The sequence below is a fragment of the Triturus cristatus genome, chromosome 6, assembly GCF_964204655.1.
Source record: "Triturus cristatus chromosome 6, aTriCri1.1, whole genome shotgun sequence".
In the NCBI taxonomy this organism is placed as follows: domain Eukaryota; kingdom Metazoa; phylum Chordata; class Amphibia; order Caudata; family Salamandridae; genus Triturus; species Triturus cristatus.
Genome location: NC_140589.1, coordinates 1067247511 through 1067272486, shown reverse-complemented (window position 1 = coordinate 1067272486; position 24976 = coordinate 1067247511). Strand labels below are relative to the sequence as shown.

General features: G+C 49.4%; 1 protein-coding gene across 16 annotated transcripts in view; it reads left to right on the top strand.

Annotated features, from left to right (window-relative positions):
- The window catches only part of AFDN (afadin, adherens junction formation factor), a 1598291-nt gene that overhangs the window by 1003351 nt on the left and 569964 nt on the right, over positions 1 to 24976 (top strand). For all 16 annotated transcript variants that reach the window (XM_085611917.1, XM_085611916.1, XM_085611915.1 and 13 more), the window contains one exon: positions 24022 to 24087. In XM_085611917.1, the coding sequence (XP_085468043.1) occupies positions 24022 to 24087 (66 nt within the window). The remainder of the gene's footprint in view (positions 1 to 24021; positions 24088 to 24976) is intronic.

Here is a 24976-nt window from a genome sequence, read left to right as displayed (position 1 = left end):
GCACAAAAGGAAATGTTTCCTGTATTTTTCATTAAAGCAAATATGTCCCAGTGACAGTTGTTAGTCCAAGATATGATACACTTAAATCATTAATGCAATGGGGTTAGCTTACACATTGATACAAGTTGACTAGGCCATCTTGAAAATGGCAGTGCCTCTGAGCTCTATGTGGAGCTCCCTCTGGACAGAGATGAGCTCTAATGCAAGGATGGCTGCAGCTGTTGGTTTTAATTGTAGGTTCTAAAACATGGGAGTAGTCAGTGCAGCCCATGACAGTGTGAGGTTTGAGATGCTCCAAATTGTAGATTCACTGCAAGCCTGACCCCAGATCCCATGAAGAATGCCCAAGCTGAGTAGTCTTACTACGAAACTACGTACTATGAAACTACGCTGTGGTGGTCCTGGCATCTATTCCCCTGTGGAGCTGGGGTGGTGGTATCCCGAGATGCATTGGCAAAAAGTCCAAGGGAAAAAGTGTATCTATCCATTTCATACACATTACGTTGGACTAGTTGCAGCTTGGTCTCTTTGATAGAAGTGATCTCCTTATTCCTCAGGAACACCAAGCAGGATTCATTTTGAAGAGAACTAGGCACAGCCCAATTTCATAAATGTTCTACTGAGAAACTACATTTTCGAGGCATATGAGCTGCAGATTACACACTTGTGCATAGATCGCCATCTGGTGTTGGGCCCGGATGTTTGCAGTTGTTTTTCCTCTTGAAAAGTCTTTGGAAGTCACGAGGTCAGTGACTCCTCCTTTGGATCGTATTGCGCATGGGCTTCAGCTCCATCCTCAGTTTGTTTTTTTCCGCCATCGGGCTCGGATGTGATCTTCGCGCTCCGGTTCCGAACAGCTTCCAGTTCGACGATCGACGAGCAATCCTCACCCCAACTCGCGGTATTGTTTTCAATCGCGATCTCCCCACTCGACGCGCCTCTCATCGGCAAAAACCTTCGATTACGGTCGTCGACGACGGCCTTCGGGCCTACTCAAGCTCCGGTCCTGGCTAAGGGAAAGGACTCCCTTCCAGAAGTGCCCTCGATGTGGGTCCAAGTTCCCCCACACCGATCTCCACGAAGTATGCAATCTCTGCCTCTCCCCTGAAAACGAGGCTCGAGATTGTCCGGCGTGTAAGTCCTTCCGGTCCAAGAAAGCATTCGAGACCGAAGGGCTAGAAGAACCATGGCACACTCGTCGACAACGATTCCGGACGACATCTTCGGGGAAGGCGTCGACGCTCCAGAAGAACACCACACCGACGAGGGACTCGTCAGCGCCTCCGAAGCCGACGATTCAGATGTGGAGGACATCACGCAGGCACAGAGGGTCGTGAGTACTAATCTACCCGACCCCCCCCTCCCCCCCCCCCCCCCCCCCCCCACACCCTCCCCGGCACCGAAAAAGGCTTTGGTCACGCCTTCGCCTCCGGGCCTAAGCAAGACCAAGGACATTGCTTCCCACACCGCACCTTCGGGCCCGGTAAAGAAGCCGATTAAGCCTTCCGGCGGCTCGGGCTCGAGCCAGCCCACCGTCGGTGCTGATTAACACTCTTCGGCACCGAAAAAGAAAATGGCCTCCGCTTCGACACCGAGCCCCGCACCGAAACATTCGGTGTCGAGAACCAGCTCCATCTCCAGCTCCTCGGTTCCGACACCATCTTCGGCACCAAAAAAAGCACACAAGGCCACCGGCACCGACACTTCGAAGCCGAAATCCACCTCGGCGCCGAACAAACAATCAGACTTTTCCAAGCATAGTTCCAAACAACCAACCAGCGCGGATAAAGCCAAAAAACCAACGGCCCCGACACCTTCGGCGCCGACGGACCAACCAACATCACCAGAACTTTTTACACCGGATCCATTACAAAAAACACTAACTAAGGATCCTAAAACCGGACATTTGATGCTCTCCATTAAAAAGAGACAGCTGGATAAACCTGCTCCGCCTCCACCTCCAAAGAGGAAGGACTCTGCTACCTCTCCTTTCAGAATACCTTCCCACCTCCACTGCCTCCTCCGCCTTCCCCTCCTCCACCATCTCCGCCCCCACCTCATCATTCCCCAACACCCTCTCCGGATGATGATGATGATCAGGGGGATCCATATGATGACATAGGAGACGTGCCCCAAGATTCACGTACAGGGGACCCAACTCCAACACAGGCTCCCCAGACCCATGGGACGATTATAATATCCCTAACGTCCCACAGGATGATCTCTACCCTTCCAGACCTTCCCCACCAGAAGACTCACTGGGGTTCAACCATCTACTACAAAGGGCGGCACACTATCACGGGGTAGATCTCCATACCGACCCCGTGGAGGAGGATTTCCTTCTCGATACGTTTGACACCACACATAGGACTACCTCCATATTGCCTATGCTCAAGGGAGTTATAAAACATGCGCCAGAGGTCTTTAAAGACCCAGTCAGAGCCAGGGTCATTAACCCGCACATTGAAAAGAAATATAAATCCGCCCCTACAGATCCCTCGTACATCAGAGGGTCAGCACCACTAGATTCTCTGGCAGTGTCCACAGCACGTAAAAGGGCCAACTCCCAAGCGTCAGGCGAAGCACCACCACCTGACAAAGAGTCTAAACTCTTGGACGCATCAGGCAAGCATACTGCATCCCAAGCTGCCAACATATGTTGTATCGCTAATAAACAAGCGCTACTAGCCAGGTATGACAGGGCCCATTATGACGAATTAGAAGCCATAATGAAACATCTCCCTGATAAATTTAAACCTAGGGCCAACGAGCTAATTCAGGAGGGCAAAACCATTACTAATACCTCCATACGTTGTGCCCTAGATGCAGCAGACACAGCCTCCAGGGCCATCAAAACTAGTGTCCTCCTCCGTTGCCATGCCTGGCTAAGGATCTCAGGTTTTAAACCGGAGGTACAGGACTCTATCCTCAACCATCCCTTTGACCAGGAACATCTGTTTGGCCCAAAAGTGGATGAGGCCCTAGAAAAGATGAAGAAAGACACTGACACTGCAAAATCCATGGGAGCTTTACAATCACACCCTCCCAGGCGCTCCTTTCGCCGCTCTTCCTTTCGGACCACATCCAGAGGCTACTCCTCCGACACCGCTTCCACTTCATATAAGGACCCTACCCAGTCCACCTTTACAAGGGGCCACCAAAGAGGCGGCTACAGGGGCAACAATAACAAAGGCAGAGGCAAAACAAACACCGCCCGCTCTGCCACCGCACCTACCCAATGACTTCCCTCCACTCCCCCCAGACCATCCCACTCTGGTCGGGGGCAGACTCCTAAATTTCCTCCCTGTCTGGGCCACCATCACCTCAGACAAATGGGTAATACAAATAATTCGGTCAGGCTACTGCCTAGAACTAATCTACGCCCCCAAACATCCCACCCAGACAACGCCCAATGTCACAAGAACATCTAACACTACTAAACCAGGAGGTAATCTCCCTCCTACAGAAAAGGGCGATAGAACACGTTCCTACCAACCAACGAAATAGGGGGTTTTACTCCCTATATTTTCTCATACCAAAAAGGGACGATACTCTGCAGCTTATCCTAGACCTCAGGACCCTAAATAAATACATACACTCAGAACATTTTCACATGGTAACGCTTCAGCAGGTACTTCCACTGCTTTCCCAAAACGACTTCCTGACCACTTTAGACCTAAAAGATGCTTATTTCCACATTCCAGTGCACAACACTCACAGGAAGTTCCTCAGATTCGTAGTGGATAGCCAACACTACCAATTCAAAGTACTCCAGTTCGGAGTCACAACAGCACCACGTGTATTCACCAAGTACCTAGCTGTAGTGGCAGCACACCTAAGGAGACCACACATTCATGGCTTCCCATACCTGGACGACTGGCTAATAAAAGCCAGTTCATACAGCCAGTGTGTACAACACACGCATGCCACCATCCAGCTACTTCACCAACTGGGCTTCACAGCCCCATCTACAACCATCCCACATAAAACAATACCTCGGTGCCACCATAGACACCTCAAAAGTGCTAGCCTACCCCAATCCTGCCAGGATTACAAGCATTCAGGCTCTATGTGCAAAGTTCATAGCACAACACTCCCTTCCAGCTCGAGTGTTTATGCAACTAATAGGGATGATGGCCTCTTGCATCTTCATAGTACCTCACGCAAGACTCCAGATGCGTCCTCTCCAAGAGTGCTTAGCGCGCCAATGGAACCAGGCCCAGGGTCAATTAACAGATCTGGTGTTGGTAGACGGTCGCACCCATCGCTCTCTGCAGTGGTGGACCACCACAAACCTTTCCACAGGTCGACCGTTCCTGGACCCGGTTCCCCAGATAGTACTAACCACAGACGCATCGCTCTCCGGCTGGGGAGCTCATCTATTACATCTGACCGTGCAGGGCACATGGACACCTCAACAAAAGTTACTCCACATCAACCATCTGGCGTTACTAGCGATCTTCTTAGCCCTAAAATCCTTTCAAACACAGATTTCGGGCAAGGCAGTCCTAATCCGCACAGACAACATGACAGCCATGTACTATATTTAAAAACAAGGTGGCACACACTCTCCACAGCTCTCTCAGCTAGCACAGAGCATATGAGGATGGGCCATACCCCAGAAAATCTTTCTTCTAGCTCAGCATGTCCCAGGAGTCCAAAACACTATGGCAGATCTGCTCAGCAGACAAACACAACAAATCCACGAGTGGGAACTCCACCCACAAGTTCTACACCCGTACTTTCAGATGTGGGGGCATCCACAGATAGACCTCTTCGCCACCCACGAAAACACCAAATGCCCAAGCTTCGCCGCCAGATATCCACACCCATTGTCCAAAGGAAATGCGTTATGGATGAACTGGTCAGGCAGATTTGCGTACGCTTTTCCGCCTCTCCCACTCATTCCACTAGTGGTGCGCAAACTACAGCAACACTCCCTCACACTAATCCTAGTAGCTCCAACTTGGGCCAGACAACCGTGGTACACCACACTGCTGGAACTATCTGTAGTACCGCACCAAAAATTACGCCTCTCTCCACACCTCTTAACCCAGAACCATGGAGAGATCAGACACCCGGACCCAGCTCAACCTTGCGATCTGGCTCCTGAAGTCCTAGAATTCGGTTATCTAAATCTTCCCCCTGACTGTATGAACGTCATCAAGGAAACTAGGCGACCCACCACTAGAGCGTGCTACGCCGCCAAGTGGAAATCTAATCTAGCCTATACGTCCATTCGCCTGCACCTCGCAGCTATAGCAGCTTACCTACAAAACAGGCAACATCTATCACTCTTTAGAGTACCTGCCATTAAAGCCTTCATGGAAGGCCTTAAAAGAATAATTTCCCCCAGAGTGCCACCCTCACCTGTGTGGAACCTAAATATCGTTCTCACCAGACTAATGGGGCCTCCCTTCGAACCATTGCACAAATGTGAACTCCAATTTTTAACCTGGAAATCCGCTTTTATCGTAGCCATCACTTCCCTCAGAAGGGTCAGTGAAATGAAATGAAATGAAAACGATATTTATAAAGCGCATGGTTACCCGGGAGTGTCCCAGCGCTGAGGAACCAAACCAGAACGGAGACCAGACTAGGGAAACAGCAAGGTCTTAAGTTGTTTTCTGAAGGTCAGGTGATTGGAAATCAGGCGTAGATGGAGCGGCAGGGAGTTCCAGAGTTTGGAGGCATTGTAAGAAAAGAGTCGTCCGCCACTTCTGGCTCTTTTTATTCTCGGCACCTTGGCCAGACGCAGGTCATCTGAACTGAGTTTTCTCTTAGCTTTGTAGGGGAGAATCAAGGCTGAGTTAATGGCGGGGCCTGTTCCTGACAGTGTTTTGTGGGCAATGCACAATGATTTAAATTTAATGCGTTCAAGCACGGGAAGCCAGTGGAGGGAGTGCTAGCAGTGCTGTTTCCGTGCTCTGACGAGGCTGGAATCATGTCTGGGAGGAGTGAAGCAGATTGTGAGTTTCAAGGAAACCTGAAAGGGTCTGGTTGACAAACTTTTCAGTAACTTTGCTTATTCCTGGTAAAAGAGAAATTGGGCGGTATTTTCCCATTTCAGCTGGATCTAGGTTAGGTTTCTTAAGTAAAGCCTTAACCATGGCCTGTTTCCAGCTGGAAGGTACCGATCCTGTGTTGAGTGAGGCGTTAATCAGCTTCAGTAAATTGGGGGCTAAGGTGGCTATTGCTTTCTTCAGGATGTAGAGTGGAGCTGGGTCTTTTGATGATCCGCTTTTAATGTTGGATAGCAAAGTGAGAAGAGTTTCCAGGGGCATAGAGGGAAAGGTCTCCAGAGTGGGTTTGGTGGTGTGAGGGTCTGGGTTGATCGGTGTTTCCAGAGCTTCGTTCCTCTGAGGAAGGGATTCGAGGATGGTTTGTACCTTGTGGTTGAAGAAGCTAGCTAATTTATTGCACCATTGGCCAGAGGGGTCGGGGGCAATACGAGGGGCGGGTGTTTTAAGTAGTTTTTTAATAATGGTGAACGTTTCTCTGGGCGAGTTCTGAGCTGAGAGGATCTTTTCTTCATAGTAGGATGATTGGGCCTTTTTTATTTGAGATTTATACGTTTGGATAGCCGCTCTGTATTCTGATTTTCTTGAGGGAAGTTAGTCTTTTCTCCATTGCCTTTCCTTGGTTTTGCATTGCTGTTTAAAAGCTCGTAACTCAGGGGAGAACCAAGGGGCATTGTAGGACCTTTCAGACTTTTTTATTCGGACTTTGGGGAAGACGGAGTCCAGTGATTGATTTACCCAATCTGAAAAATGTTTGTTGGCAATTGTTGGACAGGGGTTAGCTTTGGGTTGGGTTCTTTCTAGGGTTTGGATCCATTTCTCCAGAGGAAGTTTGGACCAAGGCCGAAAGTCCAGGTGGGTTGGAGGGGAGGATTCGTGTGTTGAAGGCTCCAGGAAAGGTTTGTCAAGAAATGATGAGTCCATGGGAGGGGAATAGGGTCTACTCCTTTGAGGTCCACTAGATTTGAGAAAACCTGTGTAGGAGAGTAGGGTCTGCTTTCTATGTTCACCCCCACTTTTTGCTTTTGCTTTACTGGTTTTCGACTTAGATGTGGCTGTGGGCCTGCTAATCAGACCCACAGCCCTGCTGTTCTCTCTCTAAATTAATACTATGTACTATAGGTGCATAACCCAATTGGATAGGATCACCTTATTGGTCCCTGTACAGTGTACCTTAGGTACCCAGGGCATAGGTGTACCCTAGGCCTACCAGGGGCTGCAGCATGTATTATGCCACCCCTGGCCTGGCCTTCCATTGTGACACAACTGGCTGATCCCTCAGCTGGGGCAAGGTCGTGTAATCACCCCTTGCTTAGGTGTAATATTCCTATACCTACCTTATATATAGACACATGTGTACCTATCAGCCACTCCTATGGCAGGCCTTAACAATCCTGGAGGCAGAGTGCTTGGTAACATGTGAGATAGTGCTCTAGCATGAGCTGAGCCTGTCTGCAGCTTTCGGAACCATGTCCTTATAGCTGTTCTATGGTATAGCCTACCATATACTCTTAAAGTGCCTTATAACTATGGTTTGGCTTTATCAAAACATGTCGTGTAAGGTGTCTAACACTTTGGAAGAATACCCCCATCCCATTTCTGGTGATGAGGATATTATCCCTCCCTTCTAGAGGGAGAAGACATGTTGAAACCTACTTACCCGGTTAAAGTTAACCAGAGCCCCAGCATCACAAAATGGATGCTGCTGCCACGACACAAGTCTAACCTCCTGCTGCTGGGAGTGATCCCGGCACGGGAGGCTTGGACAATAGGTTTCCTGCGTTGGGAGGTGCGAGCACCACCCCAGACAGGCCTTAGTGTATTGGGGCAGGGAGGGATGAAAGAAACTAGACACTGCCTGGGGCACACAAGGTGTCCCATGCATAGTCCAGTTCAAACCGGGCTGGGGCACTCCAGCCCATTCGACGAAAGAAGAAGACTGAAGAATCTCCCTTGTGGCCAAGGAGTGGCTACCCTGTGCGAACAGGCACCATCAAGAGACTTACCCTTTGCTTTGCTGAAGTTCTACGAGGGACCGACTGCAGAGCCTGACCAGAGCCTTGACTTCCAGACTTCTCCGACCCAGATCCACAGCGGAGCTGAGATCCGTGGAGGCGACAAGAGACGTGGGACCGGCTACCTGGGAAAAGCGTCGAGTATCTTCCAGCGCAGCTTCTGAGGCACCCTTGAAGTTGTGCACCGGGGATTGAGAAGCCCCAACCCCAAGCACCATCTGCACCGAAGATCAGCCCCCCACACTCCACGAGTCCTGCGTGGGGCCCTTCTGCATTTTCCTGCTTGCCGCGTCTATCCGGTTGCTTGCCCGTTGGCTAGCAACCTTTGCGACAACACACCTTTGATTTTCCACTGCTGGTTTGGCTCCTCCAGACTGGCTCCTGCTCCTCTTCAAAAGAGAAGCACCCCAGACCTTCCTGGTCTGCACCAGAAGCAAGTCCTCCATTCTTCGTGGGTTCCTCTTGCCAAGGCTTGGTGAGTCCTAGTTCGACTTCGACGCCGCCGACAGCACGAGCCTTCGTGGGACAGCTCGCCTCCTGGTCCTGGTCGTCCTCGACGTCTCCTGGTACCCGTGGCTGCAGCGACAAGCTTCACCTCTTCACCTGCATTTTCACAACATCGCCTGGTTCCTTCCTAGTTCCACGTGGTCACTGGCTAGTGACCCAGACTCTGTCCCTTCTGCTTGCAGATATCCTTCCTTCTTGATCCCGGCCTTGGGATCCACCGGACACTCTTCACTGACTGCCTGTCAGCAACTTTCCTTCAGGCATCCATAGAAGTCCACGACGAAACCCGACGCAAGTTCACACCTATGCACCCGCAGCCCGTGGGCTAGGTAACTTGGGTACTCCGGTGCTTACAAGGGTATTGACTATCCTAGGGTCTAGGTTCCGAGTCTCGACTTTCTAGCTATACCAGAAGTGTCCTAAAACTGCTTAATTCCGAACTGTACTATTTCTATCGATTATACGCATTACGCGTGAGTGTTTCCACTCTGCACCTGAATCCCGTGGGACTCCCACTTCCTAACCTTGGGTAGTATAGTGTAGCCCCAGCGATTCCCTAGGCCTAGGCCTACCCTATTTCCGTGACAGTGGTCCTTATACCACTTACTTAGTATATGGTTTGCGTGGCCCCTAGGGCCTAACTGTATTACTTACCTGTGTGACTTAATGTATGCTTAAATAAGACTGTGTTGTACTTACCTCGAATCTCATAAAGAGTGCTGAGGGTTTGACTAGAATAAATACACTTTATTTTATATATATATATATATATCTGTTGTGGTGTCCTTTCATTTGGTATTCAAGGGGTTACAAATGGTATAACAGCTGGCTACACATGCCATTCAGAGTTTAGCCTAAGACTGCTCTTGTTCATGCTACCACTAGGATAGCTGGTCTATAAGGTTGACTTTACAACCAATCACCATAAGGGTTGTTTGGACTTATACAAGGTGTACACTAGAATTAGTGACATCATATATCAGGCCAACTTCTCACAACCTGGTCTAATAGGTGGCCTTTGACATGGGTGGCTTGTAGAATCTTTTCCATCAAATGTAGTGCAGAGAGGTCCCTAGTGAGCTCATTAGCGTTACCAGCCGAGATATCGTCAAAGTGGAGGTTATAGTCTCCCAGTGAGATCAGCATTTACCATTCAAGAACCTTTTCTACAAATGCACCATAACAAAGTTGTTCTCTGTACCAACCTAAAATTCCTCCCTAAAGTCATTTCTCCTTTTCACCTAAACCAATCTGTAGAACTACCAGTATTCTTCTCGCAACCAAAAACTGTTGCAGAAAGAGCTCTACACACACTAGATGTCAAACGAGCCTTACTCTACTACATCGAGAGAACACAACCTTTCCGTAAGACTAAACAACTGTGTGTCTCTTTCTCTCCACCACACAAGGGCAACCCATCTCCAAGTCGGGGATAGCTAGGTGGATAGTGAAATGCATTCAGATTTGCTACCACAAAGCAAAACGAAAGCTATCCGTTCCCCCTAAAGCCCATTCTACACATAAAATAGGGGTTTCAATGGCTTTTTTAGGGAACATCCCATTAGAAGATATCTGCAAAGCAGCTACATGGTCAACACCGCACACTTTCACTAAACACTATTGTGTAGATGTGCAAACTAAGCAACAAGCTAGTGTGGGCCAGGCTGTACTCAAAACATTATTTCAAACCACTGCAACAGATACGGGTGGTCGCCGCTAAGGGTGGGTACTGCTATATAATGCACAAGTGTGTAATCTGCAGCTCATATGCCTCGAACGGAATATGCTACTTACCAGTATGCATCTGTTATTGGCATGTAGAGCTGCAGATCTACACACGCCCACCCGCCTCCCCGGCTACCTTTATCTGTTCCAGTTTATCTTATTTACAACACACATGGGCATCTTCACTGTTTATTTCTACGCCCCATCATTTCCCTGCTGGCGAAAAACAATCTGAGGATGGAGCCGAAGCCCATGCGCAATACGATCCACAGGAGGAGTCACCGACCTCGTGACTTACAAAGACTTTCCAAGAGGAAAAAGAACTGCAAACATCCGGGCCCAACACCAGATGGCGATCTATGCACAATTATGTAGATCTGCAGCTCTACATGCCAAGAACAGATGCATACTGGTAAGTAGCATATTCCTTTCCAAATGTAAAGCCCTACATATCTGAAAGAAACACGTTAGTTAGATTCCTCACCTTAGAATATCCCCAGGCGTTCGGCGCCGTCGTCGGAGTACTTAGACGCTGCCCTCGCGCGCTGACGTCAGTTCTTCTTTTTTCCGCACCAGACAGCGCCGATCCGGGACGAGCTTACCCCTTAGTCACTTTTTGACGAAACTTTTTTTTTGGACTCTTTTTGGTCTTCTGTCGACTCGACTCTGGTGCCGGTAGGATGCCTGGTTTTAAGGCCTGTGACTCCTGTCATCGACTGATGTCGGTAACGGACCACTGCACGAAACCTTCGCAGGTTAGCGGTCTAGTGCTCCCTCACCCCCTAGTATAAAATGGCAGTATGGAGGAAGCGCAGCGGACGAGCGCAGCGGGAGCGCCGACTTCGCGCCGAAGTCGCGCACAATTCAAGCCCGTCTGCGCCCGTCCGCGGCCGACCAGGCCCAGGGCCCGTTCGTAATGCCCAATATACTTATTCCTCCTCTGATCTCCTGAGACTTAAATCCTCAGGACCTATTCCCGCTCGCGCTGCAAGAGCGGCTCAGGCGTGTGACATATTTGTTCCATCTGGCGGCTCGGCACATGATTCCCCCCACGACCCTTCACCCCCAATACAGCAGATCACCGCCTCCTTACTGATTTACTACCTTAACACCCGGTCTCTTATCCGCAATCAGCTCGAGATCTTCCAGTTACTGCATCAGAGTTCTATTGATATCCTTCTCCTAGCAGAAACCTGGATCTCGGAAGACTCGGCCCCTGACATTCTCGCAGCAATCCCTACGGGATACTACATTATACACGCCAACCGGCCCGCGGGGAAGACTGGCGGCGGAGTGGCGGCTATTATCCGCTCGGTTCACATCTTCTCCGAGGTTACGGCGACCTCGATCCCCAAAACTGACTACCTAGTCCTAAAATTTACCTCCCCTAAGTCGTCTTTCATTTGCATTCTTGTCTATAGACCCCCCGATTATATGCCTCTCTTTCCTAAACTCTTCAGCGACTCTATCGCCCAATTAGCAATTAACCATGCTAACATCATGGTAATTGGCGATTTTAACTATTGGCCTTCTGATATCCACGAAAGCCAACTGTCGCTGGAATTCACAGACCTTTTAAAAGGCATGAATCTCTCCCAACACATTCACATTCCCACCCACCAGAAAGGTCACATTCTCGACCAAGTCTGGACGTCCGACCTTGACATCTCACCTCCTTCAGTTTGCCCTTGTTCCTGGTCTGACCATTATTTCATCTCTTTTTACCTTCACTTGCACACTCTGTGTCCTCCCCCCGACTTAAGATTCTTATGGCTCGCAACTGGCAAAGAGCCAATCTGTCTGAATTTCATGCCTCACTAGCTTCTACCGTACCCACCTCTCTGACCTCACTTGAGGTTCAGGCTGACAATCTTGATAAATGGTTACGTCAGGCTAGTGACAAAGTAGCCCCTTTTAAAATGATTAAAGCTAAGCGCCCCCACGACACCACAACGCTGGTTCACAGACCAACTTAAAGCGGACAAACTTGCCCTGCGGCAAACTGAACGCCGCTGGCGTCGCCACTATGACCCTCAACTCAAACTAGTTTACATTGAGGCTCTGAAATCCTACAAACAATCGATCCTGGCAGCTAAAACGGCATATTTTTCCAAAATAATCTTGGACTCAAATAACAAATCAAAAGACATCTTTTCTATTGTAAATGAGCTCTCCTTGCCGGATAGGGCTACCCCCCAGCCCCAGCCGACTCAACCCCTCTGTGATTCACTCAACTCTTACTTCATTGAGAAAATGACTACAATAAAAAACAACATCCCGACCCCGGCATCTCCTATCCCCCCTCCTCTTCCCCCTAAAAACACCAGCACCTTGTTGGAGTTTCCTCCCATCTCTCTACAAGAATTCGCCTCACTCCTTCACAAAGTCAGGTCGGGTCCCCAAATGACTGCTGCCCCCCGCAGATCCTGAGAGAAGCCTTCCTCGCATGTCCAGGCACCCCCCCTTGCATTACTTAACAACTCTCTTGCGACAGGGGAGGTCCCTCTCTCTTTCAAGCAAGCAGCCATTGTACCTATCTTAAAGAAACCCAACACCGATCCCACAACACTCAGTAACTACAGACCCATTTCCCTCCTCCCTTACCTAGGAAAAATTCTGGAGACCTACGTCACCCGCTGCCTGAGCTCTTTCATAGAGGAATCGTCCTTTTTGGACTCTCAACAAGCGGGTTTCAGACCCCTCCACTCCACCGAGGCGGTCATAGTAGCAGTCATGGACACCCTCAGGAAGGGCGCTGACAATAACATCTCTCAGGCCCTTGTCCTTCTGGATTTCTCGGCGGCTTTCGACACGGTCGATCACACCACCTTGATCGACCGTGTCCATAATGCCGGAATCCAGGGAGTGGTCCTTGACTGGCTTAGATCCTTCCTTCACCAGCGGTCACAGTCCGTCCATCTCTCCACTTTGTCCGCACCCTACACATCCCTTCCCTGCGGCGTCCCACAGGGCTCTGCATTATCCCCGCTTCTTTTCAATTTGTATCTCCAACCCCTCCTAGCCTCCCTCCGCAACTCCCCGGTCACAATCTTTAATTATGCGGACGACCTTCAGTTAATTTTTTCCATAGATTCCTTCCCTTCCTCCCGTTTTAATTTCCAGTCCACTATGATGTCCATTGCGGAATGGATGTATCACAGTCACCTAAAGTTGAACCCTACCAAAACTGAGCTGGTCTTGGTAGGTGGCCCCAATCACCCATGGAACTCCACCTTCTGGCCTCCATCTCTGGGGACTGCACCCACTCCTGTGCGTTCAGTCAAAAGCCTGGGGGTGATCATTTCTGATGACCTTTCGATGAAACCGCAAATCAACTCGGTCACCTCAGCCTGTTTTTTCCATCTCAGGCGGATTCGCAAGATCAGTAGGTTTCTCACTAAAGAAGCCCTGACCCTAGTTGTCATTGCACTCATCACCTCCAGGCTTGACTACGCTAACATGCTGTACGCGGGCATTCCTGCCTGCCACCTTCATCGATTACAGCTGGTGCAGAATCAAGCTGCCCGCCTGATTTTCCACCAGTCCAAATATCGGCACGTCACTCCCCTCCTCTACAGTCTGCATTGGCTCCCTATTCCCAAACGCTGCATTTTCAAACTGGCATGCTCTACCTTTAAGGCCCTTTCGGATGCAGCCCCTGCCTTTATTTCTTCGAGCCTGTCCCGTCACATCCCTTCTAGAGTTCTTCGATCAGCATCTCTTAATCTTCTTGAGACCCCTAAGTTTAAAAGGAAAAAACACGGTGGCCTGTCCTTTTCTGTCCTGGCTCCTTCTACCTGGAACTCTCTGCCACCTGCACTTCGTCTCTGCCCAAAGTACGACTGTTTCCGCAGACTTCTAAAAACCCTGCTTTTTCACTCCGCATATGACTAACTCTCTCATCCTGGCTCATCGTCATTTGTAATTGAGCGCCAAGAAACCGATGGTGAAAGTGCGCGTTACAAATATTTTTTAACATAACATAACACCATCGCCGGTGCCTTTACTGCCTGGGGCCCGAACACTATGCGGAGTCGTGCCTCGACTGCCAGGCCTTGACCTCGAAGGCTAGGCAGGAGCGGTCCCGTAAGCTTCTCGAGCTTCGGAACTCGGCTCCCGGTCCAGGAGGAGGTCCAAGGACCGGTCGCGGAGCCGCAGTCACCATCATCGCTAGTCGGGCTCGAAGTCTTCGGGTAAGTCAAAGCGCTCGAAGATGTCCAAGAGGCGACACCGCTCTTCGGACTCCCCTCGCCGGTCGCACGACTCGGTTGAGGGTCAGGGTGGTCCCACCCCCGCGGCTCCGTCGGAGCCTCAGGAGCCGCGTCCGTCTCCATACCCGCCGGTCCCTGGGACTGACGCGACTCCGGCGGAGATTAGCGCCTTCATCTCGGCCATGAGGGGCTTGGCACCGCCGTCGACGCCTGCCGGTGCGCCTTCGGGCCCCGCGGGCTCGACTGGGCGACATCCCGAGCCGGCGGCTCTGGCCCCGGCGCCGTCTACGACTTCAGTCCCGACGCCGCAGGTCCCAGAGGGATCTAGGCCTGGATCTCTGCCGGCACCGGTCGACCTCACAACGCCTCCTCCGCCGACACTAGTTCCACCCCTGGCGCCGTCCCCGGACGGCGCCGTTCCCTGGTTTAGCCCCGGTCCGGAATCGGAAGATGGGGGCGACTGGGAGGGGTCTGAGGACCCTATGGCCAGACAGGCCGGCCTTTCACAGGACTGGGCAGAGAAACTGGGGGATGCCAGTTGTCTGGACACCTCCCCGGACGCTGGGTTCATCTCTCCTCCAACTGTGGCCTCAGAGGAAGGTGCAGCTTTTTCAGTGGTGCTGCGCAAGGCGGCCGATGCCCTTGGGCTGGAGTTGCCTGCTGTGGCCGTGAGGACTAACGTCCTCACAGAAGTGCTTCAACCATCAGCAAGCTCCACAGAGCCTCTGCTGCAGTTCAATGAGGCACTCGTAGACGTTTTGCAGGGCACCTGGTCCAAGACCTCCACAGTACCTCCTGTGGATCGGAACGTGGCCCGGTGCCACCGCCCTGCACCGGGCGACCCCAGTTTTCTGTCCCAACACCCCACTCCCGAGAGCCTGGTTATCCAGGCCTCGACGTCCCAATCCTCCTTCCCGTCCTCTCCTCCGGATCGGGAATCCAAGAGGCTGGAACAGTTCGGAAAGAAGCTGTTCTCTTCCCTGAGTTTGGGTCTGCGGTCCTTGAATACCGCTTTCCTCTTGGACCGTTATTCCCACTCTCTGTGGGATGCGGTAGAGGACGTGCTGCCCCTGTGTCCGGTGGAGGCCCGGTCACGGCTCGCCCAGGCGCTTCCTGATTGGCGAGATGCAGCACGGCATGCCATACGGTGTGGACTAGACACCACGAACTCGCTGGGGCGGGCGATTTCGACCACGGTGGCGCTTCGTCGCCACGCCTGGCTACGGACCACGTCTTTCTCGGGGGATGTCCAGAATACCCTCATGGATATGCCCTTTGATGGCACTCGCCTTTTTGGCAAGAAGGCGGATAGTGTGCTGGCTTGTTTCAAGGACTCCCGGGCTACGGCCAAGTCCTTGGGTCTCTCGGCAAACTTCCGCCTTTCGTTTCTTTCGTGGCCAGGAAGGGGTGCCTCCTCACGTCCGCCTAGCCACCGTCCGCAGAACCAACCTGCACGCGGTTGCGGATGTGGATTCCGCCGAGGCGGTACTGGAGGACAACGTGCCGGTCAGTCCACATCTACCCCGGCAGCATCCGCCTCAAAGCCCTCCTAGTCCGAGCTTTCAGGCCCATTCCACACCAGTGGGCGGCAGAGTTCTCCATCACCTGCTCCACTGGCGTTCCATCACGTCGGACCGGTGGGTGCTGCAAATCGTCCGAAGGGGCTACTCCCTGCCCTTTGAGACGACTCCTCCAGGCATGCCACCACAGTACCTACCGCATGTCGGGGGATCACTTGAATCTTCTACGGGAGGAAGTTACGGCCCTCTTGGCCCAGGAGGCCGTCGAGCGCGTTCCTGGTCCAGAAGTAGGTCGTGGTTGCTATTCCCACTTCTTTCTGGAATAGCAACCACAGAAGGAGCGGTTCAAGATGCTCACCTTAGCTCAGGTTCTGGCTGCCCTAGACCCAGGAGACTGGATGGTAGCGTTGGACTTGCAGGACGCTTATTTTCACATCCCCGTCCTGCCGGCCCACCGGCGTTACCTGCGGTTCACGGTGGGTCAGGAGCATTTTCAATTCACCTTGCTCCCCTTCGGCCTCACCAGTGCCCCTCGGGTGTTCACGAAAGTGATGGCGGTGGTCGCAGCTCATCTGCGCAGATCGGGGGTTCCAGTCTTCCCCTAGCTCGACGACTGGCTGTTGAAGGCGGGCTCGCCCCAGCAAGTCGTCTCCCACCTCCAGACTACGGCCAACCTCCTGCATTTGCTGGGGTTCTCCATCAATGTGCCGAAGTCATACCTGAGACCCTCCCAGAAGCTCCTCTTCATCGGAGCGGTTCTAGATTCGGCGCAGTTCCGGGCCTATCCTCCGGAGCAGCGGGTCCGGGGTATTCAGGCTCTGATTCCCATCTTTCAGCCTCTATCCTGGGTTTCGGTCAGGTTGGTGCTACAGCTTCTGGGGCTGATGGCCTCCTGCATCCTGTTGGTGCATTACGCCAGGTGGCGAATGCGGGCGCTGCAGTGGGATCTGAAGTTTCAGTGGGCCTAGCATCGTGGCAATCTGTCCGACCATGTCTTGATCTCGGAGGGCACTGCAAAGCAGTTGTAGTGGTGGCTCACGAACCGCGATTGGGTCAGCGGCAGATCCCTCTCCCTACCCCAATCGGAGCACGTAGTAGTGACAGATGCGTCCCTCCTGGGATGGGGGGGCCACATGGGTGAGGCGGAGATCAGAGGACTCTGGTCTCCGGCGGAGACTCAGCTCTATATCAACCTTTTGGAGCTGAGAGCGATCCGACATGCACTGAAGGCATTCCTTCCCGTTGTCCGGGGAAGTGTGGTGCAGGTGTTCGCGGACAACACCACTGCCATGTGGTATTGCAACAAACAGGGCGGGGTGGGGTCATGGACCCTTTGTCAGGAGGCTCTGCGCCTCTGGACATGGCTGGAACACCAGGGCATCACCCTGGTGGTTCAACATCTGGCGGGCTCTCTGAACGCCAGAGCAGACTAACTCAGCCGCCGGTGCATGATGGATCACAAATGGCATCTAAACTCGTACGTGGCGCAAGGCCTCTTTCAGCAGAGGGGAGAGCCTTGGTTAGATCTATTCGCCACCGAAGAGAATGTGCAATGTCCGCAGTTCTGCGCGTTGGGGTTTCCAAGGCGGCACTCGCTCGGGGACGCCTTTCGTCACGAGTGGAGTTGTGGACTGTTGTACGCCGTTCCGCCTATACCACTTCTGCCCAGAGTGCTGAAGAAGATCAGGCGCGATCGGGCCCAAGTCATCTTAGTGGCTCCGGATTGGGCACGAAGGTACGGGTATCCCGAGCTACTCAGTATGTCAATCGATCCTCCGATACGACTGCCTCTTCGGGAGGACCTTCTGTCGCAGCAGCAGGGGACGGTTCTCCACCCGAACCTGTCCAGTCTCCACCTCCATCCGTGGAGATTGAGCGGCGACAGTTGATGCCATTTGACTTGCCTCCTGAAGTCTGTGACGTTATTCTGGCAGCCAGGCGTCCCTCCAACAAAACAGTATACGCCTGCAGGTGGAACAAATTTGTGGCATGGTGCACAGCAAAGGCTGTGGATCCCCTTTCCGCCCCTCTTTCTGAGGTTCTCCTCTTTCTTCTCTCTCTAGCCCAGCAGGGCTCTGCTCTGGGCACCTTGAAAGGTTATCTATCAGCTATCTCTGCTTTCTTACGACTTCCTGATCAGCCTTCTCTTTTCAAATCCCCTGTTGTTTCTCGTTTCCTGAAGGGCATTACTCACATGTTTTCTCCTGTCCCCTTCGTAATGCCTCAGTGAGATTTGAATTTAGTCTTGACCTTTCTGATGTGCGCTCCCTTTGAGCCTCTTCACAATTGTCCCAATAGTCTTCTGACTCTTAAGACTGCTTTCCTGGTAGCTATCACCTCGGCTAGACGGGTGAGTGAGCTCCAGGCGTTATCGTCTAAGCCTCCTTTACTTTCTGTTCATCCGGACGAGGTTGTCCGCCGGACTCGTCCTTCCTTTCTTCCAAAAGTGGTAACTCCCTTTCACATCGGGCAATCTGTCACCTTGCCCACCTTCTTTCCGCCTCCGCATCCTTCGAAAGAGGAAGAGAGGCTCCACCGTCTGGACCCAAAACGGGCGATGTCCTTTTATTTGGACCGCACCAAACAGTGCCGGGTGGACGACCAGCTTTTTGTTGGATACGTGGGTGTTTAAGAAGGGAAGGGCAGTAGACAAGCGGACCATCTCACGGTGGGTCATATTGTGTATAAAGGCTTGTTACTCCTTCGCTAAAAAGGACCCTCCTGTAGGGCTGAGAGCCCATTCCACCTGGGCCACAGCGGCTACTACTGCCCTGGGACAGGGAGTCCCTTTGCAGGACACCTGTCAGGCAGCAACGTGGGTCTCGCTGCACACGTTTGCCAAGCATTACTGCCTGGACAGCCAAGTCCGGAGAGATGGCTTCTTTGGCCGTTCTGTTCTCCAGGACTTTCTGGTGTGATCTTGGTTCGCAGACCCACCTCCGGGGTTGGTATTGCTGGGGTATCTATTCTAAGGTGAGGAATCAAACTAACGTGTTTCTTTCAGATGAACAAGTTACTTACCTTCGGTAACGATGTATCTGTAAGAAACATTAGTTAGTTAGATTCCTCACCAACCCACCCATCCTCTCCGTTCTGCGAACCGACATCTAGGGTTAAGGCTATCCCTTCTAGAGCCCTAGATTTTTTGGCACCAGTGTCGGTGTCTTGCATGGCTCTGCGTTCCTGGCGCGGAAAGCTATGTACAAGAACTGACGTCAGCGCGCGAGAGCGGCGTCTAAGTACTCGGTCATTCCGGCGCACGACGCCGACGACGGACGCGGAGCTGCAGACGACGCCTAGCGACGCGCAAGGGGTTTTGCTGACGAAAAATCTTTCCGGATCCAGCCTGACGCCTGGTGATATTCTAAGGTGAGGAATCTAACTAACTAATGTTTTTTACAGATACATTGTTACCGAAGGTAAGTAACTTGTTCGTTTAGTGAAGTGGTCTAAGAGGTGAGGCTCTCCAGTTAGTTGCTGATCTAGTTTTTAAAAAACTTTCAACTTCATTAGGCCTCTCTCATGCCTGCTTTTGTGAGGTAATTACTCTATTGTAAAGGTCTTTGCTGACACTAATCTGCATCTGCATTGATGAGCAAGACCTTGGATACTGGAAGATGCCATGCAAAATGTGATTCGTCCATCATTCTATGTGTGATACTTTACTGAACCAAGTTTACGCTGGACTAAATGGAAGAAAGTCTTTTTAAACTATTCATGAATTTGTGGGGCCAATCTGCGTTCTGAAAGGAAATTGGCTCTTTTCAGCACACTGATTCTGTGCAGAAGGCCAGGAAGTTTTGGATAACTTTCCTGATTTGTCTAAGGAAGGTGCACATGGTTTTAATGAATATGGAATTCCTGTAAAGACACTTGACTCATCGTCTCTCATGAGTCTAACATTTTGGAAGAATGGCGCTGGAAGATAAGGAATCTGGAGGAGTACATCACTGTATTAAAAAGACTCCCTGCTTCCTGCAAGTTTGGTACTGTAACTGAGGAACGTATTAGAGATCAATTTGCTCTTCATTGTAAATCTGATAAGAGAGGAATTGTAGCTCAGAGGAGCACCCCTTGTCGATGTCCTGATAGCCAAGCATGTGGAACACATGATGAGTTGGTTGGAAGAACTGAAGTATGATGTGCTCAGGAAAGTTGGTATTAGTGTTGTGGATGCTAATGAGGGTCAGAAGACGTTAGAATTTAAGGCAAACTGGTTTCGTTGTGGTTTAACAGGCCACATAGCTAACTGAAAAGATTGCCACTGCAATTAAAGCACAGTGTAATAGATGTGTCAAGTGCAGACATTGTTGTAGGAGTGAATGTAGATTGAAGCATAGTGTAAAATAGGTGTGTGAAGTGGTGGTGCTCCTGGTAGGAGTAATAAAACGTGGCAAAGCATCCGATATTTTGGAATTAATACTCGACTCTTGCTCCAACTTGAGCATAATTTCCTTGCATCATTACAAGGATAAATATGAGGGAAAGGTGACTGTCAAGAGAACGAATATCAAGCCAGGAGGCTATGGGAGGGTCACCTGATAAATATGTTGGGCTATTTTAATGCCCTTATGTAGCATAAAAGAAGGCTTACTGATGTGGCTGTAAAGGAAGACAGTATTTTGAGTTGGCTGCTTCAGGTAGATCGTGGAATACATCCTGATCACAGTATGGTACCTTAATTGTGCTTTCACCAATTAGAGGACTCTTATGGGGATTTTAAAGAGATTTCATGTTTTTAGTCCCAAATTGGGATGTCTCCAAAATTACTTCCAAAGGAAAAAACTCAAGAAGAGTGCTACACCTGGAGTAACTAAAGTAAGAGGGATCCCAGTTAATGTGGCTGTGAAGTGGAGCTGAAGAGACTGTGTGTGTGATGAAGGTGTAATTGTCCCCATGGAGGGTACAGAGTGGTTGGCACCTATTGTTGTGGCACGCAAGCCTAATGGCAAAAAGATTGTGTTGCCTTGAGATGTTTAAACAGAGAGATCATTGTAGATAGGTTTCATCTCCAAAATGTTGTCCACTGTACCTGATGCCCAGGTTTTTCACAACCCTGAATTTAGCTTCTGCGTACCACTAGGTCAGGTTGGTAGAGGATTCACAGGACTTAAATCTTTTATTACTCTCATGGTTTTATAAAAGTTTCTCAGGATGCTGTTTGAGCTCTTCTTGACCACAACTGTTTTTCAGAGAATTATGGATAATCTTGTAGGTTATCTAAAAGGTGTTCAATACTTTCAAAATGCTCATCTTTGGAGGTCATGGGAGTAATACAATCTCAGTCTGCAAAGTTATAAAAATTTTGGAAAGTGTGGGGATTGCTCTAAAAGGAAGTAAGTGCAAATTTGGTAGAGAGGAAATCATGGACCTGGGTCATTCTGTCTTGAGGACAGTTGCGAGACCAAAGAAAGATTTAGTAGAAATGATTTGTAAGTTAGAAAAGCCTGGCAACAAGGAGGAAGTTTTCTCGATTTTGGGCATGGTTGAATTTTATAACAGGTATACACCTGACCTTAATATTAAATCCATTGCTTTGAAAGATCTGTGCAAGAGATATGTAGAGTTTATCTGGAGTTAGAATTGTGAGAAAGAATTTGTTCATTTGAAGGAAGAGTTACAGACAGCCCCAGATTTGGAAGCTTATGTTCCAGGCAAGGAGACAATAGTGGTTATGGGCGCAAGTGGGAAGTGACTGGGAGCTATGCAGTTACAGAGGCACGGTGGAAATTATCATATTATATCTTGTGCTTACAGAATGTTAAAAGGAGCAGAACCTATCTATTCAATTAAAGTGAAGCAGACATTGGCGGTGAGCTGGGGAGTCGAGAAATTCAGCAATTTTCCATGGGGTTCAGTTTTCACAATAAAATCTGATCATAAACTCCTGCAAGATATTTTGCCAAGTAACAACATGGACTCCTCATGCATTAGAAGATTGGTTGTAGAGTGACAAGCTAAGATGGTTATGTCTGAAGGTGGGCCAGAATAAGGTGTAGTTTAGCCCATTGTGAATGCGTGTTTATTATCACAACATGCTATCCTGGAGGATGAGTGGAAGAAGGGTCTGCAGCAGGATGAGACCCTAGGCAAGTGTCAGGAATATTTGTTGGAAGGGTGGTCTTGATAAAACATCAATTGAACCAGCTCTTTGCCTCTTTTTGGAGACCTAGAAAATGGCATAGAGTGATGGTCTACTTCTCCGGGAGTCAGGATTAATTTTATCTAACTGTCTTAGGACCAAAGTGATTAACCTAGCATATGAGGGACATTTTCATGTTGGAAGTCAAAAGAATGCATCTGTGTTGGTTTTTGGTAGGTTCAGTTGAACTTGGAAAGAGTAATTAGATTATCTGTTGACTTTATCACCAGTTATAAATCTTATAAGCCTCCAATGCCACCGATGATTTGTAGAGGGTTACTTTGTGGACCCTGAGGAAGGTGCCATAGACATTGTTGGTGAGAGGTTAGCTTCTTATCTCATTGTGGCCATGCACATGGTTTCTAGGCAGCCAGAGGAGGTGTGTGTCATGGACAATCACATCTAGGTGCGTTTGTTAGGTTTCTTGACTAACTGACTAACTGTTTAACCATCAAGGTTTTTTGAAGGTCCTGTTTTTGGATAGTGGGTTCCATTTGTGTTCCAGGGCGGTGGTAATTGCCTCACCAGTTGTGGCATCAGAAAATGAAGTGCTATCCTTACCATCCTGAGTCTAATGGTATGGTTGAGCATTCCAACAGACCTTTTTAAAAAGGCATACAGTTAGGATGAACACAGTAAACTCGACAAGGGTTCTTCGAGAGCTTTTAGTAGCTTATACTCTTTTCCCACACTCCACCATTGGGATACTATGTTTGAGCTAGAGCTCTTTCTTGGTAGGAGGACCCCTTCCAAATGAATTTTTGTTTGGGTGAGTGTTCAGGATGAGGTGTGTTAGTGTCTCAGTGGATGATGCTTGGAGGGCCAAGGAAGAGCAGACGCATCAGTGAGAAAGTAAAGTTTTAACAAAAAAAGTGTGAAGGATGTTGCTGCCTAAATAGGTAATCAGATCAGAATACAAGCTCCAGTGGGAGCAAAAGAGTGGTTGACGTATGGTGAACTTAGGAAGGTGACAAAGCGACTCATAAATTCAATCAAAGCAAGTGATTGCCACATTTGGAATATGAGCAGGGTAGTGGTGCTTAACAAGGTACCTGAAGGGCAATTCCATGTTCAAGCTCCTTGTCAGAGTGCTCCTGTCGAACATAGGTCTGTAGCAAAAGGCACCCACGTGGCTGTCCTGTTTCCAAAGGGAAGTGCAATGAGTAACAATGTGGTTTAGGGCTGGGAGTTAGAAAGTTATTTGTGTGTTTGGAAAACTATGTAATTGCGCTTTTGTGCTTTATTTGGGTGCTGTTGTTATTACTTATGTTATGGGGTATTCGGAAAGTTATACCTTTGGGGATTTATTGTACTTTTAGCCTTGTTTCAGTTTGTTCTTTATGGAGGAGTAATGCATTGTTGTGTGTCAAGGGAAGATTTGTGATGTCTATATTCCTCAGTAAACCCTAAACTGTGAGGTCACTTCTGGAACATTTCAAACCCAACTCTCTAGACTTTATCCATACAACTTATCATATTGTAAGGCTTTGCTTAACACTCTTAAATGCTACCAGAAAGTAAAGAGATTGGCCGACGCTACAGCACATCTGCACCCTGTTCTTACAGGTTTGTCTTCCACATCAGGTTTCTTTGCCTTGAATGCATTATAATCCGAAGGATAGCAAACTGTGTCCGGTTATTTACTGATTCAGTGGTAGTTCATGTCATTCATAAGTACTTTTGAAGTGCTAATGTTAAGCGGGTAAGTGTTTTTGTATATACAGAAGAGGCAACAAAAATATTTGGGCAGTTGCATTATCATACTAACAATTGGGGGTTGATTAGGAAGAACCATAAATCATGATGTATGTTCTGTGATATTTCATAGACAAGTAAAAAGATTAATTTGTGCCTGGTTTCTTTCTCTATCTCTTTCTTTAGGGTGCAGGCCAGGACAAATTGGGAATCTATATCAAGTCGGTTGTGAAAGGAGGTGCTGCAGAATTGGTTTGTAATGTGGAAATACTTTTATATTTTTCTGTCAAATATACCTTTGATTTTAAATCCTAGTAACTTTGGACTTAAGAGGAGTGTTGAAACATAGAGACTTAATTTTTTTAGGAATCTGGTCACTTTTTGACCATTTTCTGTGGTGATGCACTTAGAGATTTAGCTGTGCGATACAAACGAAGAAGTTAATTAACATATTCAATACATTATTTGATCTTATCAGTGGACTGCTCCCTTCCCTACACAGCTCCGCCTGGTAGCTGCTTCTCCGAGCTCCCTGCTGCTGACCATCTGTCGGTGGTGCAAGGCCCTCCTCCGCCCTGACGTTCCCACCTGCACCTCATCCCTGGTGGTCTCGTGATAGAGCACCTCTGCTGTTATGCCCTCTCTCTCCTCTACCTTTCTCTGAATCTTTTCTGTCTTTTCACATCTTTCATCTTTTGCCATCATCATCATCAGTCTTTATTCGATTTAAAACAATCATAAAAGACACAAACATAGTACATAAAACATAAGTTTCAATAAATACATTAAAATACATTTAAAAAAACATTAAACACATCGATGGACTGACATATAATAGTAAAAAACACTTTTAAATAATCCCTAGTTCAATAGTTAAAAGGAGAACCCAGACGCTAAATTCCATTAAAGCCCGTCAAGGGTACGCTTAATTGCCTTTCTCCGCAATGCCCATGCCCAGCCCAAGTATTTTGCTAGTGCGACAAACTATTGTTAAAGAGCTAGTGCGCAGAATGCGTAATGCCACGGCGCAGCTCCTTGTGCCAAGAGACTTACACATGGGGGAAAGCCAAACGCGCCTTGGGATGGTAAATACCGGACAGGCAAACAGGAAGTGGGGAGTTGTTTCTATTGCAGCCCCGCA